This window comes from Pteropus alecto, unplaced genomic scaffold (assembly GCF_000325575.1).
Source record: "Pteropus alecto unplaced genomic scaffold, ASM32557v1 scaffold57, whole genome shotgun sequence".
Lineage (NCBI taxonomy): Eukaryota > Metazoa > Chordata > Mammalia > Chiroptera > Pteropodidae > Pteropus > Pteropus alecto.
The window spans coordinates 6,231,347-6,246,906 of NW_006442508.1; the positions used below are offsets into that span (position 1 = coordinate 6,231,347).

The 15,560-nt window shown below is 34.9% G+C and overlaps 1 protein-coding gene and 1 pseudogene across 1 annotated transcript; both read right to left on the minus strand.

The window, feature by feature from the left end:
* Positions 1 to 226: 226 nt before the first annotated feature.
* COMMD8 (COMM domain containing 8) lies at positions 227 to 11,995 on the minus strand. The gene is made up of 5 exons (XM_006922475.3): positions 11,869 to 11,995; positions 8,638 to 8,793; positions 4,848 to 5,000; positions 2,225 to 2,380; positions 227 to 1,150 (listed from the first exon to the last, which is right to left on the minus strand). Exons 1-5 carry the CDS (start codon positions 11,932 to 11,934, stop codon positions 1,130 to 1,132), a joined length of 552 nt encoding a protein of 183 aa, XP_006922537.1. The 5' UTR covers positions 11,935 to 11,995; the 3' UTR covers positions 227 to 1,129.
* Positions 11,996 to 13,742: 1,747 nt separating this feature from the next.
* Positions 13,743 to 13,861, minus strand: LOC112471609 (annotated as a pseudogene).
* Between the last annotated feature and the right edge of the window lie 1,699 nt (positions 13,862 to 15,560).

The window sequence follows — 15,560 nt, forward strand, 5'->3', positions numbered from 1 at the left end:
GCATTAGTCTACAGACACATTTTGAGTAGCACCAACTAGATCACACTCAGGTATTTATTAACCTCCCTAAGCTTATCAGCTGTTTGATGAGAATAGCAATAACTTCTCTGAATGCCTCAAATAATAGTCTGATGCTCTAATGAGCGATGAAGCTTCCAAATAGCAGGTAGCAATTAATTATGTATTATTGTGTAATGTAGAAAGTCATTTGAAATAAAGCAATATATAAAAATAAAATGGTATTTTTTATTTGTTCAGAATGCTTGTTTTTAAAGTTAACTAAAATTTAAAATAACCTGTTTGCCAATAAAGTTGTTAACATCCCAAACTGTCAAATTCAATATTAAGAGTTTAAAACAAAAAAGAACATACAGATGTAGACTTAGCTAATATTTGAATAATAATATATACACTACACAATGACATATATTCTTTTTATCAGAGTATACTCTCCCAATTGGATACAGAAATACAAAAGTAACCATGTTATTGCATTGTTCCCATGTTCTAGTATAAGATTTTAGTTTCTAGAATTCATAACTCAAAACTGTTCACATATTCAGTTATTTTTTTCTTGTTCATGTCTGAAGAGCTTCTTTCTCTAAGAAATTTTACATTTTATAATCTTTCCTTTGAAATGAAAAAGATACAGAATCTCCTGAGTTACATATGCAGCTTATACATTCTTTAAATGTGATTTTTTTTTAAATATCACAAATTAGTCATATGTATTCATAATACACATCCTTGCTATTCACATACTTTGTTAAGCAAGATTCAAGTATATTTGTGCTTTGTATGTTTACATTACTTTAGAGCCTATTTTTAGTTTTTAATAAAACTCTATATCTATAAAGATTTCTCAAATATTTAATAAATGAAACAGAACAGTCATTACGAAAATATAAACCACTATTATAGGCTTTTATCTTTCATTTTCTATGCATTTCCTGTCAACCATGTAATTTCCTGTTCTTTAGGGAAGTTGATAATTTTTATCTTTCTAATCTCAATACTGCTGCTTTCTCAGCTTAATAGTATCTCACAGGTTTTCTGAACACACAGTATTCATTCTGTCATATCAGTTGTAGCAGTGGAATCTGATAATGTGGGCATTCATCATTTCCAGTTATTTCAACTGCAGGACGACCTTAAAAAACAAAGCATGAGGAAGAATCAGTTTATACCTGAATGATGCTAATAGCTGCTAAAAGAGATGCTTTGAAATCTCTGAAGTGCCTTGAGAACTGATAACAAATACACTGCACAGTAACTGATAGCAGGCACATGCCTGCCAGGATCTATGGTTCAGAATCTTTTCACATTTACACCAGGCTCTATCACACACCCCTCAGATATTTAGCCCCATTCAAAGGCAAGCCAGTATGGTTACTGGGCACATGGACCAGTCATCGAGGCACCAGAATATTTGATTAACTTCAGAACATAGAGGGAAGCTGTGGTACACCAGGGTTTAAAACAGAAAAAGCCAAGAAGATTGGTCACTGGCACGAGAGGTTGGCAAGAATAACTGACTTGAATCATTGAGACTTCATCGCTAGAGAAAATGCTGAGCGATAACAAAGGAATATACGTAACAAAGATAATTATTTTATTTCTTCCTCACAGCAGTAGTTTCTACCGTTTAAATATTATTTTTCTCATTAATTTAACAGTAGGAATGGTTACTGTTATTTAGCCATTCCCATGAAAAGGTAAAGCTTTTAGTCATTCATTAGTTCTATCTTGTCTTGACCTGATTTTGTCAAATAACTACAAGCCAAATTTTCTTTCTTGCACCTAAAAAAATGTACTATTATTGTCCAGTTAAATGAGAAACTCTTCAAAATCATCCTATTTTTAACCACAAAAACTCTTCAGAATCATCTAATTTCAGAGCTCCAAGGTAAAAAATTAATTTTTTTCATTAATGAGCACTGGAGCAAAACAAATCTAGCTATTAGAACAGCACTATTATTCTTTCAAATATAACTACTTGATAAATTATGCTCAAAACTAAGTAATTAAAATTACAAGTTATAATTAATTTAATATCTAAAACTAGAGATGTAGAACATATCAACAAGGTATTTTTTGTGCTTGACATAAAAATCAAGAACAAAAGAAATGTTAAAAGAGAACTATGAGTGTTTCTTACATTGCTCTAATGATATTAATCAAAACTTAAATATTTTAAATCATACAACAAAATTAAAATAAATACCTTATTAGCTGCTTCCAAGGAATTTATTAAATTCTGCAGCTCTTCTTTACTCATTTCAACAGAATATGGTTTGATTTCACCATTTTCTTTTACATCTAGATGAAGGTTTAAAAGTGGCATTTGTAACGTGGCAATCTTGTCACTAGAAAGTGCAAGCTGTTTAAAATGAGATAACAGTAATTAATAAGTACTAAAATATATTAAGTATGCATCAGAGCCTATGAACAATACATTTAAAAAATACTTCTGTTTGCTGTAAAGTACAGGGGAAGGTGGAAAAAATAAAAAAGTTAAACTCATGCCAAACCAACCAATGTTTAGAGAATGGAAAGAGAGTGAATAAAAGAGAGGACATAGGTTAGGAAAGTAAGACAACCAGTCAGCACATTGTGGCAGAAGCAGAAATCTAGAGCAGAGTTATGGCTGGGAAGTACATATGCTTCTAATGGGTCCAATGCATCAAGAAACAGAGAATTCTTAAGAAGTACAAAGATATCAAGAGGATAAAAATCCACATACAAAGATAAAACTAAAAATACTGGCAAACTCAGAAATTAAGATGCTTAAATCATGATCAGCTAACTCTCTACTTAACTATTGATAACTGTTATCAAGATGCCATCTGCAATTAGAGCTACTCAACAAAAACACTTGACACATTTACCTCATTTTCTATTCTGTCTAAAGAGAGTATCCTAGAGGAAATAGAAGAACCAAATATTCATGATACTAATATTTTTTAAAACAAACACCACAGCTTCATTGGCAGATGGCAAAGTGAAACTCAATTTTCCTGGAATCTGAGCCAGAACAGCCCCACAATAGTTGAATCTTTGGAGTGTTACCACTTGAAAATTTCTTGGGCAATGGTAAGGGACTCCTTCCCTAACAGCAAACCTTAAAAGATCTCCCTTGTGGTACATACATTATAAAATCAAATCCTCACATATCTCTTCTTTTCTCTCACCAAAAAACAGGACTCATCATATCTGAGATTTTAAGTATCACCTTTAGATTGTGTATTTTACAGGTAACTCTCCTCAGTATTTCTCATAAGTGTTTTCTCCGCTCATCTTGAATACCGCCAATGATAAAGAATGTGTTAACTCAAGAACAGGTTAAAATAATTTTCAGATACTCATATTTGTTAAAAAAAAAAAAAAAGTTCCATAGGTTGAATTCAAACCTATCTTAATGCAAATCATATTCTTTAGCCTTTGTCCTACCCCTTGATGCAAAAGAGCATATATCTATTCCTTCATCCACGTGACTTTCAGTCCTTTAAAGATAATTTTCACATTTCTATCAGGTTGTCTCCTCTCCAGGTACATGGTCTCAAGTGTTTCAAAGCAACTTCATGTACTATGATTTTAAGTTTCTGGCCATTCTTTTCTGGTTGGGCTCCACTATGTTTAAGTTATCTCTAAGTCTGGCAGTCAGAACTAAAAGGACTATTAAACTAATTACCTTAACTAAAAAGATTTAATGGTTGAAAACAGAATACATTAGAACTACGACCTCTTGCTTGAAAAACAGCATTTCTACCAACAAAACATAAGACTGAATCATACTGCTGACTCAAACTACCCTTTGGTAAATAAAAATAACTAAATATTTCTCATATCTTTTATATTAATGGTTGGCTTTACTTAAATGAAAAATCTTCTACTTAGTTATCTCAGCTTAGTTTATTTTGCTTTATTCGGTGCACCACTGTAATCTGCTTTAAAATAATTTAAAATTTTAACTTTATTAAAACTTAAATATTCTCTAGTTTTGTGTCACCCTCAGATTTGCTAAGCATAACATTCATAAAAATGTTGAAGAAGACTGGGCCAAGACCAGAATCACAGAGACCTCCTTCCCAGCTAACACAAATTCAACTGGTTTTGGTTACTTATCCAGTTATGAACCCATATAACTGAATTATTTTCCTTCATTTTTCGCTGTTTTATCCACAAAGATAATATGAGACACCTTACTCAAGGCCATGGTATGAACCCATATAACTGAATTATTTTCCAGCATTTTTCGCTGTTTTATCCACAAAGATAATATGAGACACCTTACTCAGGGCCATGCTAAAATCAAGAAACACAATGTATTTTTCTCCTCATCTACGTGTAGGTACGCTATAGAGGATAGAAACTTGGCCTAAAATTGTTCTTTATGAACCCTATTGATAAAGACTCTCTTTTCAAAACATTTTTAAATGCTGTTTTAATAGCACATTATAGATTTTCCCCTGGAAGTAGAATCACATTTATCAATTTGGGGAAGACTATAAGGTCTAGAAAGTTCTGGACAAAATTATATGTTAAATATTTTTCCCTTATATATATTATATATAAGACAAATATATAATATATAAGACCCACTATTTATGACATGTAATGATTGATTAAATTTATTATCATTATAAAGTTATTATACATGGATATTTGTAGTGTACTGATACCCAATTAATGCAAAATAAGTAATTTCAATTATCTTTGATACCTTTTTGGGACAATGTATTTTCCAAATAAAAGAAATTTTATATGTATAATATCATAAAAATAAATCTTTCTATTCAAAAAATGAAATAAAAAACATACATACTTATAAATAAGTAGATCCTCACCTTTAACTGCCAGTCAAAATCCTGTAGCTGTGCAGAGGAAATATCAACAATTTCTTCTAACAGAGCCTGCTTGATTTCATCTTTCCTACTTCTCAAGCATTTTATGATAGCTTCTTGATGAAATGAATTCAATTGATTCAATTGCTGAGATATCTATGGAAATAAAAATAAATGGTTATAAAATGAGTGAAAGAGCCTCTTTCTGTTTAAAATATAAATATATAGTTCCACTTTCCTTTCACATACCCTTTAAAATGGCAGTAAATGAAAAGAAAAAAAAAAATACTTCCGTAACTATGAAAAGAACAAGATAAGAATGTATAATCAGCACACGAGGTTTAAGAAATTTTTGCAAAACAGAAAGTAAAAGAAAAGCACTGACTTATGAAGAGCATGGAAGTGAATACATCTGGAGACCGCTCAAAAAATAAAGCTGGTATCAATATATTAATATATAAGACAATATGTATAGCCTTTAAGGCAAGAAGTATTATAAGAAACAGAGAAGAATGGCAAAAGGTTTCCTCAACAGAAATTTATAACAATCATAAACTTGTATGTACCTAATAACAGCTTCAAAATATATAAAGCAGCAAAATGGTACAACTAAAAAGAAATGAGTGATTCTACTTTCATAATTAGATTATGAAAATTAATCTAATACCTCTCAGTAACTAATAGGGACAAAAAAAGTCATAGAATTGAAAAACTCTTTCTACTTAACCTAATCTATACATAGAATACAACACCCAACAACTGTAGAATATATATTATTTTCACTTGTATGTGAAATGTTCACCAAAATGAACCATAGGCCAAGCCATGTAGCAAATCACAATCAAAGGATTGGAATCATACCTCCAAAATCTTTGGGCCACTGTGTAATTAAATCATAACTGATTTTTTTAAAAGTCCAAATATTTGAAAATTAAGCAACATGATAACACAGTACTAAGTGAAAAAAGAAATAAAGTCGACCATGCATAAACTCTTTCAGAGAAAAGGAAAAGAAAAATTTACTTCCTGATTCGTTCCATGAAACCAAAACAAAATTTCATACCCTGATGAACACACTATAGGAAAGAAAAATCATTGGCCAGTATCACTCAAATTCAGATGAAAAAAGTCCTAGGCAAAATACGAGCAAATCAAGTCAAATAAAACATAAAAAATGATAATACATCATGACCAAGCAGAGTTGTGTGTGTGTGGTTTTTTTTTTTGGGGGGGGCAATGTAGGTTAGTTTAACATTAAAAAATTAATGCAATGGACCCATTAACTAAGGTGAGAAATAATACATTCAGGAAATAAGCATTTAATAAAATTCAATAACCATTATAATAAAAATTCTCAGCAAAGTAGACGCTGTAGGAAGCTTCTTTATACTGATAATGGATATCTATAGAAGCACACAGTTAACATACTAACAGTGAAGTAGTGAACACATTCTCCCTAGGGTCAGGAATGAGGCACTACTTTCTTATTTTTCAGCACTGTCCTGATGGCATTAACAAGTGCAATAATGGAAGAAAAAGAAATAAAAGGTATTAAAATTCAAAAAGAAAATAATTACATACAAATTTTTAAAAATTTATAAACCATTGGATATAATAAATAAATTTAGAAAAAATGTTGGATACAGAATAAGTATACAAAAATCAACCTTATTTCTACATACTAGCAATAAACAATTGGAGAACAAAATTAAAGAACATCAGCGACATCAGTTACTTGGAAATAAATCTAACAAAATATTTGCAAGGCCTCTACTCTGAAGACTACAAAATAGTAGAGAGAAATTGAAGCTAATCTAAATAAATGGAAGGTTATACCATGTTCATTGGTAAGAAGGCTCAATATTGTTGATGCCAATTCTCCTCCAAATGATCCAGAGATTTATTGCAATACTCATGCTATGGACTTAGGTATGTCCCCTCAAAATTCATTTTGTTAAAACCCTAACCTCCAAAGTGATATTTGGAAATGGGGCCTTTAAGAGGTAATTAGGTTTAGGTGATGTCATAAGGGTGGGGCTCTCTCGATGGGATCAGTACCCTTATAAGAGATACCAGAATTTGTTCTGTCTCTTTCCCCTGGCCATGTGAGGACACAGTAAGAAGAAAACTATCTGCAGTGAGGGAAAAAAGCCCCCACCAGAGAACCAAAACAGTTAGCACCTTGATCTTAGACGCCCTAACCTCTAGAACTGTGAGAAATTAATTCCCATTGTTTAAGCTACCTAGTCCACGGTATTTTGTTATGATAGCCCAAGCTGATTAACACTCCTATCAAAATTCCAATAATTTTTTTTTTTTGGCTAAAATTGACAAGCTCATTTTAGCATATACATGAAAATGAAGAGGATCTAGAATAATCAAGCCAATCTTTAAGAAGTACAAGGTTGAAGGTCATCTACTATTAGATATCAAAACAATATAATGTAGCTTTAATTTTACAGTTATTAAGACAGTATTCTGTTGGCAAATATAGACGAATAGACTAATAGAGTAGAATAAAGAGTCCAGATACAGAATCATCCATATATGGTCACTTGATTTACAACATAGGCTGCATGGCTATTCTATGAGGCAAAGATGGTCATTTAGATAAATGGTGCTAGGTCAAGTGGAATTAATGTGAAAAATCTGTATTTGACCCCTACTTCATACACAAACATTAATTCAAAGTGCGTCAGTAACATAAACGTGACAGCTAAAGCAATCAAGCTTCTACAAGATAACATACAGAAACATCGTCATGACTTTGGCACATATATTTCTTAAACAGAGAATTAATACCACTAACCATGGAAAGAATCATTGACAAAATGGACTTGATTAAAAGTTAGCACTTTTGTTCACGAGAAGACACCGTTGAGAGTGAGAAAGCAAGCAACAAAATAGAAGATATTTAAAATACATATATCTAACAAAGAACTCATATCCAGAATATCACCCACGTCAAAATGACAAACATACATAACTCCATTTTTTAAAAAAGTGGGCATCCTACACAGCATGCATGTCCAAATGCTTTTTAACAAAAGTACAAAAGCAATTAAATGGAACGATACTCCATGACCCTGCAATTTCACTTCAATTGTTTATCCTAGAAAAGTTGGCCAATGTGTGTTCAAAGACACACAAATATTTGCAGCAGGCACTATTAGTAAAAATGAAAGAGGCAACGACCTAACTGTTCATCAGTAGAGAGAGAGAAAAATAAGTCCTATTAATTCCTATCATCAAATACTATAAGGGATCAAATTACATAAACTAGATCTACATTTATCAATATTCATAAATCTAAAACACAATGTTGCATTAAAAAATTAAGAATGAATACATGTTACACACTTAAACAACTTAAAGAACTGTGTACATTGCTTAAAGATGAAAGTCATACAATACAGAATATAAAACATGCACGCCAACTTCTTGAGTGGTGATCTCCAGGAAAAAAATGGCATACTCTGGTGATATTTAGGTATATCTGTAATGCCTTGTTTCTAAAACAAACAAAACTGAAATACATAAAGAAAAAATACATTTAAAAAAATACAAAAACCCAAACTTCCACAAATTTTCTACTTAAATGATGATGTGTTTCTTGTTATATAATATATACTTAGTAATGATGGCCCTTGTATTATATAGTGCCCTAAAGACCAACTCAATAAAAAATCTGAACTCTAAATTATTTATTATCTACCATAAGATATATCTAAATTATTTATTTATTATCTACTATAAGATATTATCTACTATAAGAAGTGTAGAGTATAGTTACCTCTTCATCAGATAAACTTTTACCAACTACAGCTTTGAAAAACTTGGTAATATCTTCTAGAACATGTACCCATTCTGTTGAATCCCAAACACTCTGATAATCCTGGTAGAGAGGATAAGTTCGGCCACAGATGCCATCAATTATTTTGTGAAGAAGCTGGAGAGAAAAAAAAAAAAAGAAAAGAAATGTAATTATGAGTAAAATTATATAACAGATTTACCATCCTGTAGCAAACAAATGTTGTTGAGAGAAGTTCATGTTATCTGCAAGAGCAACTAAGGTTGAAATGCAACTATTTTTAACATTATCTTATTAATTAAAAGTTAGAACTTTACAAAAAAAAAAAATTCTATAATTTTGTCCATGTGCAGAAGCTAAAATAATTTTATAGATACACTGTTGATTCTCTAAAGTTCCTGAAAGGAAGATGGTGAGTATAAAAGTTTCATCTTGGAGACCTTAGGCATCGTACTTATACCAAGAACCAAAAAATAAAAAATAAAAGTATGACTCTTAGATCAAAGTCTTTTACTATAGATCTACGAACTATATTTTCCTTTCTTCCATTTTTCACAACATTCATATTACTTCTTTTGGTCCCTTCAGTACCTTTCTTTTCTTTTTTTTTTTTTTTTTACCTTCCTTTTTCTCTATCCTACCTTAATATCAGCAATAGGAATCCTAAGACATATACAAGTCAACATAGTAATTAAGATTGTGTATTTTGGAATGAAACTGGCTAGTCTGAATCCTAGTTCCACTACTTAGCTAGTTTTATAAAGTTATTAAAATGTTCTGTGCCTCTGGTTTGTACAGAGCACTTAAACATTGCTAGCCATTGTTATCATTCTTCTTCTTATTATTTATTATCAGTTACTACTACTACATTCCATGTCTTTAACATATTAACTTAGCATCTACTATGTCAGCCCTATTCAAGGCAAATGATTAACATTTCTTAGGGGATATTTACATCTTGTAAGAATCAACCCAAATAACCTGGAAACACGTTGAAGCGGCGAGTCCTCCAACTCTATTCCCCTGGATCATATTCCACTCCATTTTAAGTGATAACTCCTTCTCTATAACACCACACATATCAGAACAAAGATGAGCAACTGATGACCCCATTCCAAATGATGGCTAAAGCACTGTATGAATTTCCTCATTTGTAAAATCGGAGAAGAGAATTAAGATGGCTTTCTTGATCCTGGTAGAAATTAAATTAATTCGCTCCTACCCTGCCCAAACTTTCCCTTGCAAGTGGAACGAAGGAAGATGGATGGTCAAACTTTGGGACTTATAAAAGCTACCCAACATACCCCTCTATCACATTATGTATACTAAGCACCCATCCCCACCCTTCACCCACTGTATGGAAAAGAATTGGGACTTAAGCAAAGCTGTCAATCATTGACACTATAGGCCAGCCTACCAACGCTTGGGATCCAGATGACTGTCCCAATGATAAAGTTAGTTTTATGTATATTAATTGATTCCTTCCCTCAACAAACACTGATTTAAGAACCCACCTTGGGCCAGACACAACTCTCAAGAATTGTGGATATAAAACAAGTACTTACCCTGAAGGAGTTCAGAGTAAGATAGAGACTAGAGGCAAGAAGACCAGTTAAGAAGTTATGTTCAAGGGTAACTTCACATGGTCTGAATTGTTTGGGGATAGAGATGGTGGGAGTAAACATATTAACATACTACTTACAATCAAAGTGTTAGTAAGTAGTCTTAAGTCAGAAGGTAAAGAGAACTACAGCTCCCAGAGCTAATGCTAAAGCTGAATTCTGCATATATTGTTATCTTTCATGAGTTGGCAAATTTCCCTCAGGTCTAATATTTGGAACACTAAGTTTTTTGCTGAGAACACTTTTCAGTCAGATTTTCCTCTTATAGCAACCACTGTTTTTTTTTTTTTCCTTTTACAGTTTAGTCAGGAAACTGCTTTTTGTACTTACTTTCTCCACATTTCTCTCATCTTTCAAAGTCACTAAAACGTTGCTGCTGCCAAAAACAATACTTTATAAACTGCCAGTGCCTTTCGTAGTAAGGCTAAACACAGGAGCATAGCGTAAAGACTGGAGCCACCTGATTCCTGCTCGTTTGTCCAGCCCTAGTCTCCCAGTTCTGCCTATTACTCCCATTTTCAGCCTCTAAGAACTATAGCAGGTCCTGGAAGCCCCCAAGGGTGGGGGTGGTGGGAATGGGGGAGGCTGCTTTTCTTCTTCTCACCTTGGTAGCTGCTATTCCTCTGCCTAAAACATTCTCTCCCCTCTGGCCTGTTTGGTCCCTACTCATCCTTCAGGACTCAACCTAGAAATCTAGATGTTCCTGCTCTGGAAAACCTTCCCTTGCTCCCTTCAAATCTAGGTTGCTGCCCCTTCCACAAGCTCATCACTGGAGAACTCAGTCTGGTTTCCTTACTAGACAGCAAGCTCCACCAGGGCATAGGCTGCATCTCATTTACTATTTTATCTTATTCCACCAGGGCACTTAGCACAGGGTAGACTTGAACAAAAAGTTGGCTGAAAGAATGACTGAGGCTTTTTCCAGGTCCTCACAAGCCAAGTTCTTATTAGATTGGAGGTGCCAACGTATATCACCTCTTGAGGGAAAGGCCACCATGGACCACCCTACCCAAAGTAAGTCGCCCAGTTGTCGGTAGTACTTATGGTAGTACTTACTTTTTTTTTTTTTTTTCTGTCGCCCTACAGGGGGCCGGGTATGCTTTCTAGGTCACCACGGTATCCCCAGCACCTAGGACTGTGCACAGGGAGTTTTCGGGAGGTATGTGATGGATGAATGAATGAAACTTATGTGAGAAGCTGCAAACCCCCTATTTGGCATTGTAAGCTTTCAAAGATCATGTGGCAGCTCCACACCCCAGCCCAGGGTCACTGGGTCCCGGGCCAAGCCACGGAGCTGACCGGTCAACCCCACCAGGGAGCGGACGCGGCCCCGCAGAGTCTGCGCGCAAAGCCCCTAGAGTAGAGGGGTAACTCCAAGCTAGGGTGCAGATGCAGCGCCCCAAGTCTCGGCCTCCTCAGCTCTTTAGAGGAAGCCGGGGGCCAGCCACTCGAAATCACGCCCCTTCCTCCTCCCCTCCACGGGCGACCGGAGCCAGCCCTGCGAAGGCGTCTCGGGAGACAGGGCCTGACTCGCACGCCGGGCGGTCCAGAGCCCCACGCCCCGCGCTGCCGTCGCCTGCGCTCTCCTCACCTGCAGGCCCAACTCGGCTGGAAGCTTCTGCAGCCGCCACAAGGGTGTCCCCTCTTCCGGCTCCATCCCTGGACGAAGCTGGAGCCTGGGTCACATGACAAGGTCCGGTCGCTCCTCAAGTGTGATGGTCCCCCACGTGACTCTCTCTGGTGGGGCGGGGACCCGGCGTAGAGCCGCAGCAGCTCTTGTGCGCGTGCGCAGAAATACAGCCACCGCTTTCTGTGTTAAGATCCTTTTTCGCCTAGTGCAACATTGATCGAACACCCTTGTATTATTACCTTAAAGGCAGATTTGCATATCTCTCAAAGCAGTTTATAACTTTGTTCAGAGTTCTTTTCAACTTTTCCTGCACTCTTTATAAGGCCTTCTAAAAGGGTAACCATAGTTTGGGGTGCACCCAGAGTCATTGTCCCGGAGGTTTGACATGTCTCTTGCCGAAGAATCCTGATTTAGAAGGTGAATTGAGAGGGTTTACCGAGCGCGAGATTCTTTATATAGATTATCCAAGAAAGTACTATTTTCATTCTTATTCCAAGAAACAGATATGATCAAAGAAGTTACTAGGGTTTTCAGATTTAGCAAGTGAAAATATGGGACACTCAGTTAAATATGATATTTCAGATAAACAATAAATAACCTTATTATAAGTGTGCCTTATTGATTGCATAGGGCATACTTAAAAAAATAATTCACTGTTTATCTGAAATTCAATTTTAACTGGGTGCCCTGTATTTTATCTGTCAACCCTAAAAGTCATTTACCCAAACTAAGAGGCACAGCCTAAAATTAAAATCAGTCAGACTCTAGAGCCACACTCAACGTTGGACTAAACCTAAAACTCAAACAGCCTTTCTGTCATTTCTCTAGTTATTACAACTATTCCTTTAATGAGGTGCTGGAGAATTTAGCGGTGGTACGATCGTCCCTGCCATCCAGAAATGCATATTACATAGGAGACAAAAACGAGAATTAACAATCTAATATAAATTAAGTGTTTTAAAGTGGTGCAAAGTGATGAAGCATACCACAGAGGAGAAAGTAATTTTTTAGCCTGTGGGCTCTGCCAAGAAGAATTTTTAATTAGTGACATCCTTCAAGGCTTAGCTCAAATACCCTTTCTCTATACTGTGTCTTGGAGGTGAAAGCAATGTCTCCCTCTGAATTTTCATAGCTGTCCCTCACTTAAAATATTTATCACTTTCTGCTTCTTAATATTTGTAGTTATGTACAACTCTGGTTGTCCCAACTGAAACAATTGTCTTGAGACATTTTGTCTTTGTGCATAGGAACTCTCTAAGTAACAGTTAATAAATGAGAAAGAATCTGGAAAATTCCTACCTAATAAATGTCTGTTAGTAAGTCTACAGAAAGTAAGGTCTGTTTCCTAAGAAAAAAACTAAATTTTATACATTGTAGTAGTTGGAATAAAAATATTTATCAAGCATCTACTATATGTCAAACAATTTATATATTTTATTTCATTAATCCTCACTACAACCTTGTGTGGTGGGTATTATCCCAACTTTAAAGATGAGGAAACAAGCTTGGTGAAGTAATATCGACCTTGTCCAAGGTCATGTAGGTAGTAGTTGCAAAATCACTGGTCTGAGTTTGGAACTGGTGGTCTCAGTATATATATTTCACAGGCCCTAATGAGGGCAGAAAGAGATTCTGAGGTAATAAGACTTACCTAAGGCCATATGACATTGCTAAATAATGCAAATAGGCATAGCAAGTAGGGCACGGAATTTAGTCAGAGGACACAGAATTATGAAAAAAAATTATTATTATTTTACTTTTTTAGACGAGGCAACCCTCGGTTGACCTCACAGATTGCAAGGACCTTGTCAGTTCACAATCCTTTTTTTTTTTTACGCCTATAGCACCTGGTGTTCCTAGGTGGTCTCCCATCCAAGTACTAACCAGGCCCGACCCTGCTTAGCTTCCGAGATTAGACGGGATCGGGCTTGTTCACAGTGGCATGGCCATAGACAGAGGACACAGAATTAGGTACTGATTTTTCTTTCAAGCAGCACTACGTACCAGAAAGAATTTGCTCTTTCCTTCGGAATTTGATTATTTTTTTTCATTCTGAGCTGAAAGGAAATGGAAGTTTTGTCTACCATGCCTTGGGAGAGTCATTCATTCACTCATTCTTAAACAATTATTAGTTAAACATCTACTGTGCATTAGGTGAGACTGCAAGCAGAGAATATTAGCTTACCTTCTAGTTGTGTGTGTGGAAGGGGAGGGAGTCCTCAGATAATGAACAAATAAGTAATTAAGATAATGTCAGCTATTGAGAATTATCTTGAAGAAAATGTAACAGGTTGATATAATAGAGAGGGATGGTAGAAACATAATTTATGTTGGTCAAGGAGTACCTTGCCAAAAAGTATATACTGAGGCATGTAGGATGAGAAGGACACATTAAAGCAAACATCAAATGCTGGTAGAATATAGAGGCCTTGAAGTAGAAGAAAACCTGCCTTATTCAGACTAATAGTCGAAGGGTTGTGTAGTCGAACTCTAGTGAGCAAGGCAGGAGAGGTAGAGATATCAGAAACCTAGGCATTGACCAAGATTTAGGAAACACTTCTGTTCCACAGAGTTACTCTGAGAATTTATATTCTCTATCATTGTGGGTTGTCTTACTAGTAAATTACGAGTAACTTTCCTTTGTCCTTAAATTCTGGGGCTCTCTCCTTTTATCCATGAACTGACATTAGTGTCAGTAATTACAATGTCTGACAAATGTTCAAGGAATTAAGAAAAGCTGTTAATTCATTATTCAGAGTTTATGGCATCCTATATTAAAGGAAATTGTGTGTAGTGTTCCACATCTGTTTTCTCAGTTCAAACTTGCTTTTCAGGTTATCTTATGACTTGAAGTTGACTAATTTCTTCACCTTAATTAGATATGTTGCAATATAGATATGCTTAGATTTTTGCATTGCAATCTATGTAAAATTATTCCTGTTCATAAATTGTTGAGAGAAAAGGGCCTTTAAGTTTGAATAAGTTTATTATAACCATAAAAGAAATTTTTAAATGTTATATTGGCATTGGTTTTACTACATTGAAAGAAGTTAGGAATAGCTAATTTGTAAAGATTTGAGAGGTATTGGATTTAATCTTGTTTGTATAAACTCAGATATTTTGGCTGCCTAGAAAAACAGTTCCTTAGAAAGTCAGTTGGATAAATGTCTCATTTCATTCTGGTGAATGCAATAAACTAAAGGCTATTGCCTTTCTTTCTGAGCTTTGTAATTAAGAAATGCTTTTAACACCTCCTTATTCCATGTTTTCTTTATCAAAAATATTCTTGTAGCTTAATCCATTTGAGTTCTCTGTTAATGAGATGTTTGAAACAAATAGACATTTTGACAACGCAGTAGAGATCGGACATAACAGTTATTTCAGTGTAGCACTAAAAAATACAGTATCTTAAGAGCTCTGTAATTGCTCCGTTAAAGTGAAATCCTTGAGTGAACTGCAATTTTGGACCTTAGACATAAAGCATTGTAATCTAGACAATATCCTCGGGGGGTGACAGTCTTTTCTAATGGCATGTCAAGTGCTCAATTAGTCTCTCTGATGAAGGTTCTGTGCCTGTAAGACCTCCCTTTTCTCAGTTGCCACCTTTTTAAATCATTGTACTGAAAGGCTCCACATCTGTGAGCTTTTAGGAT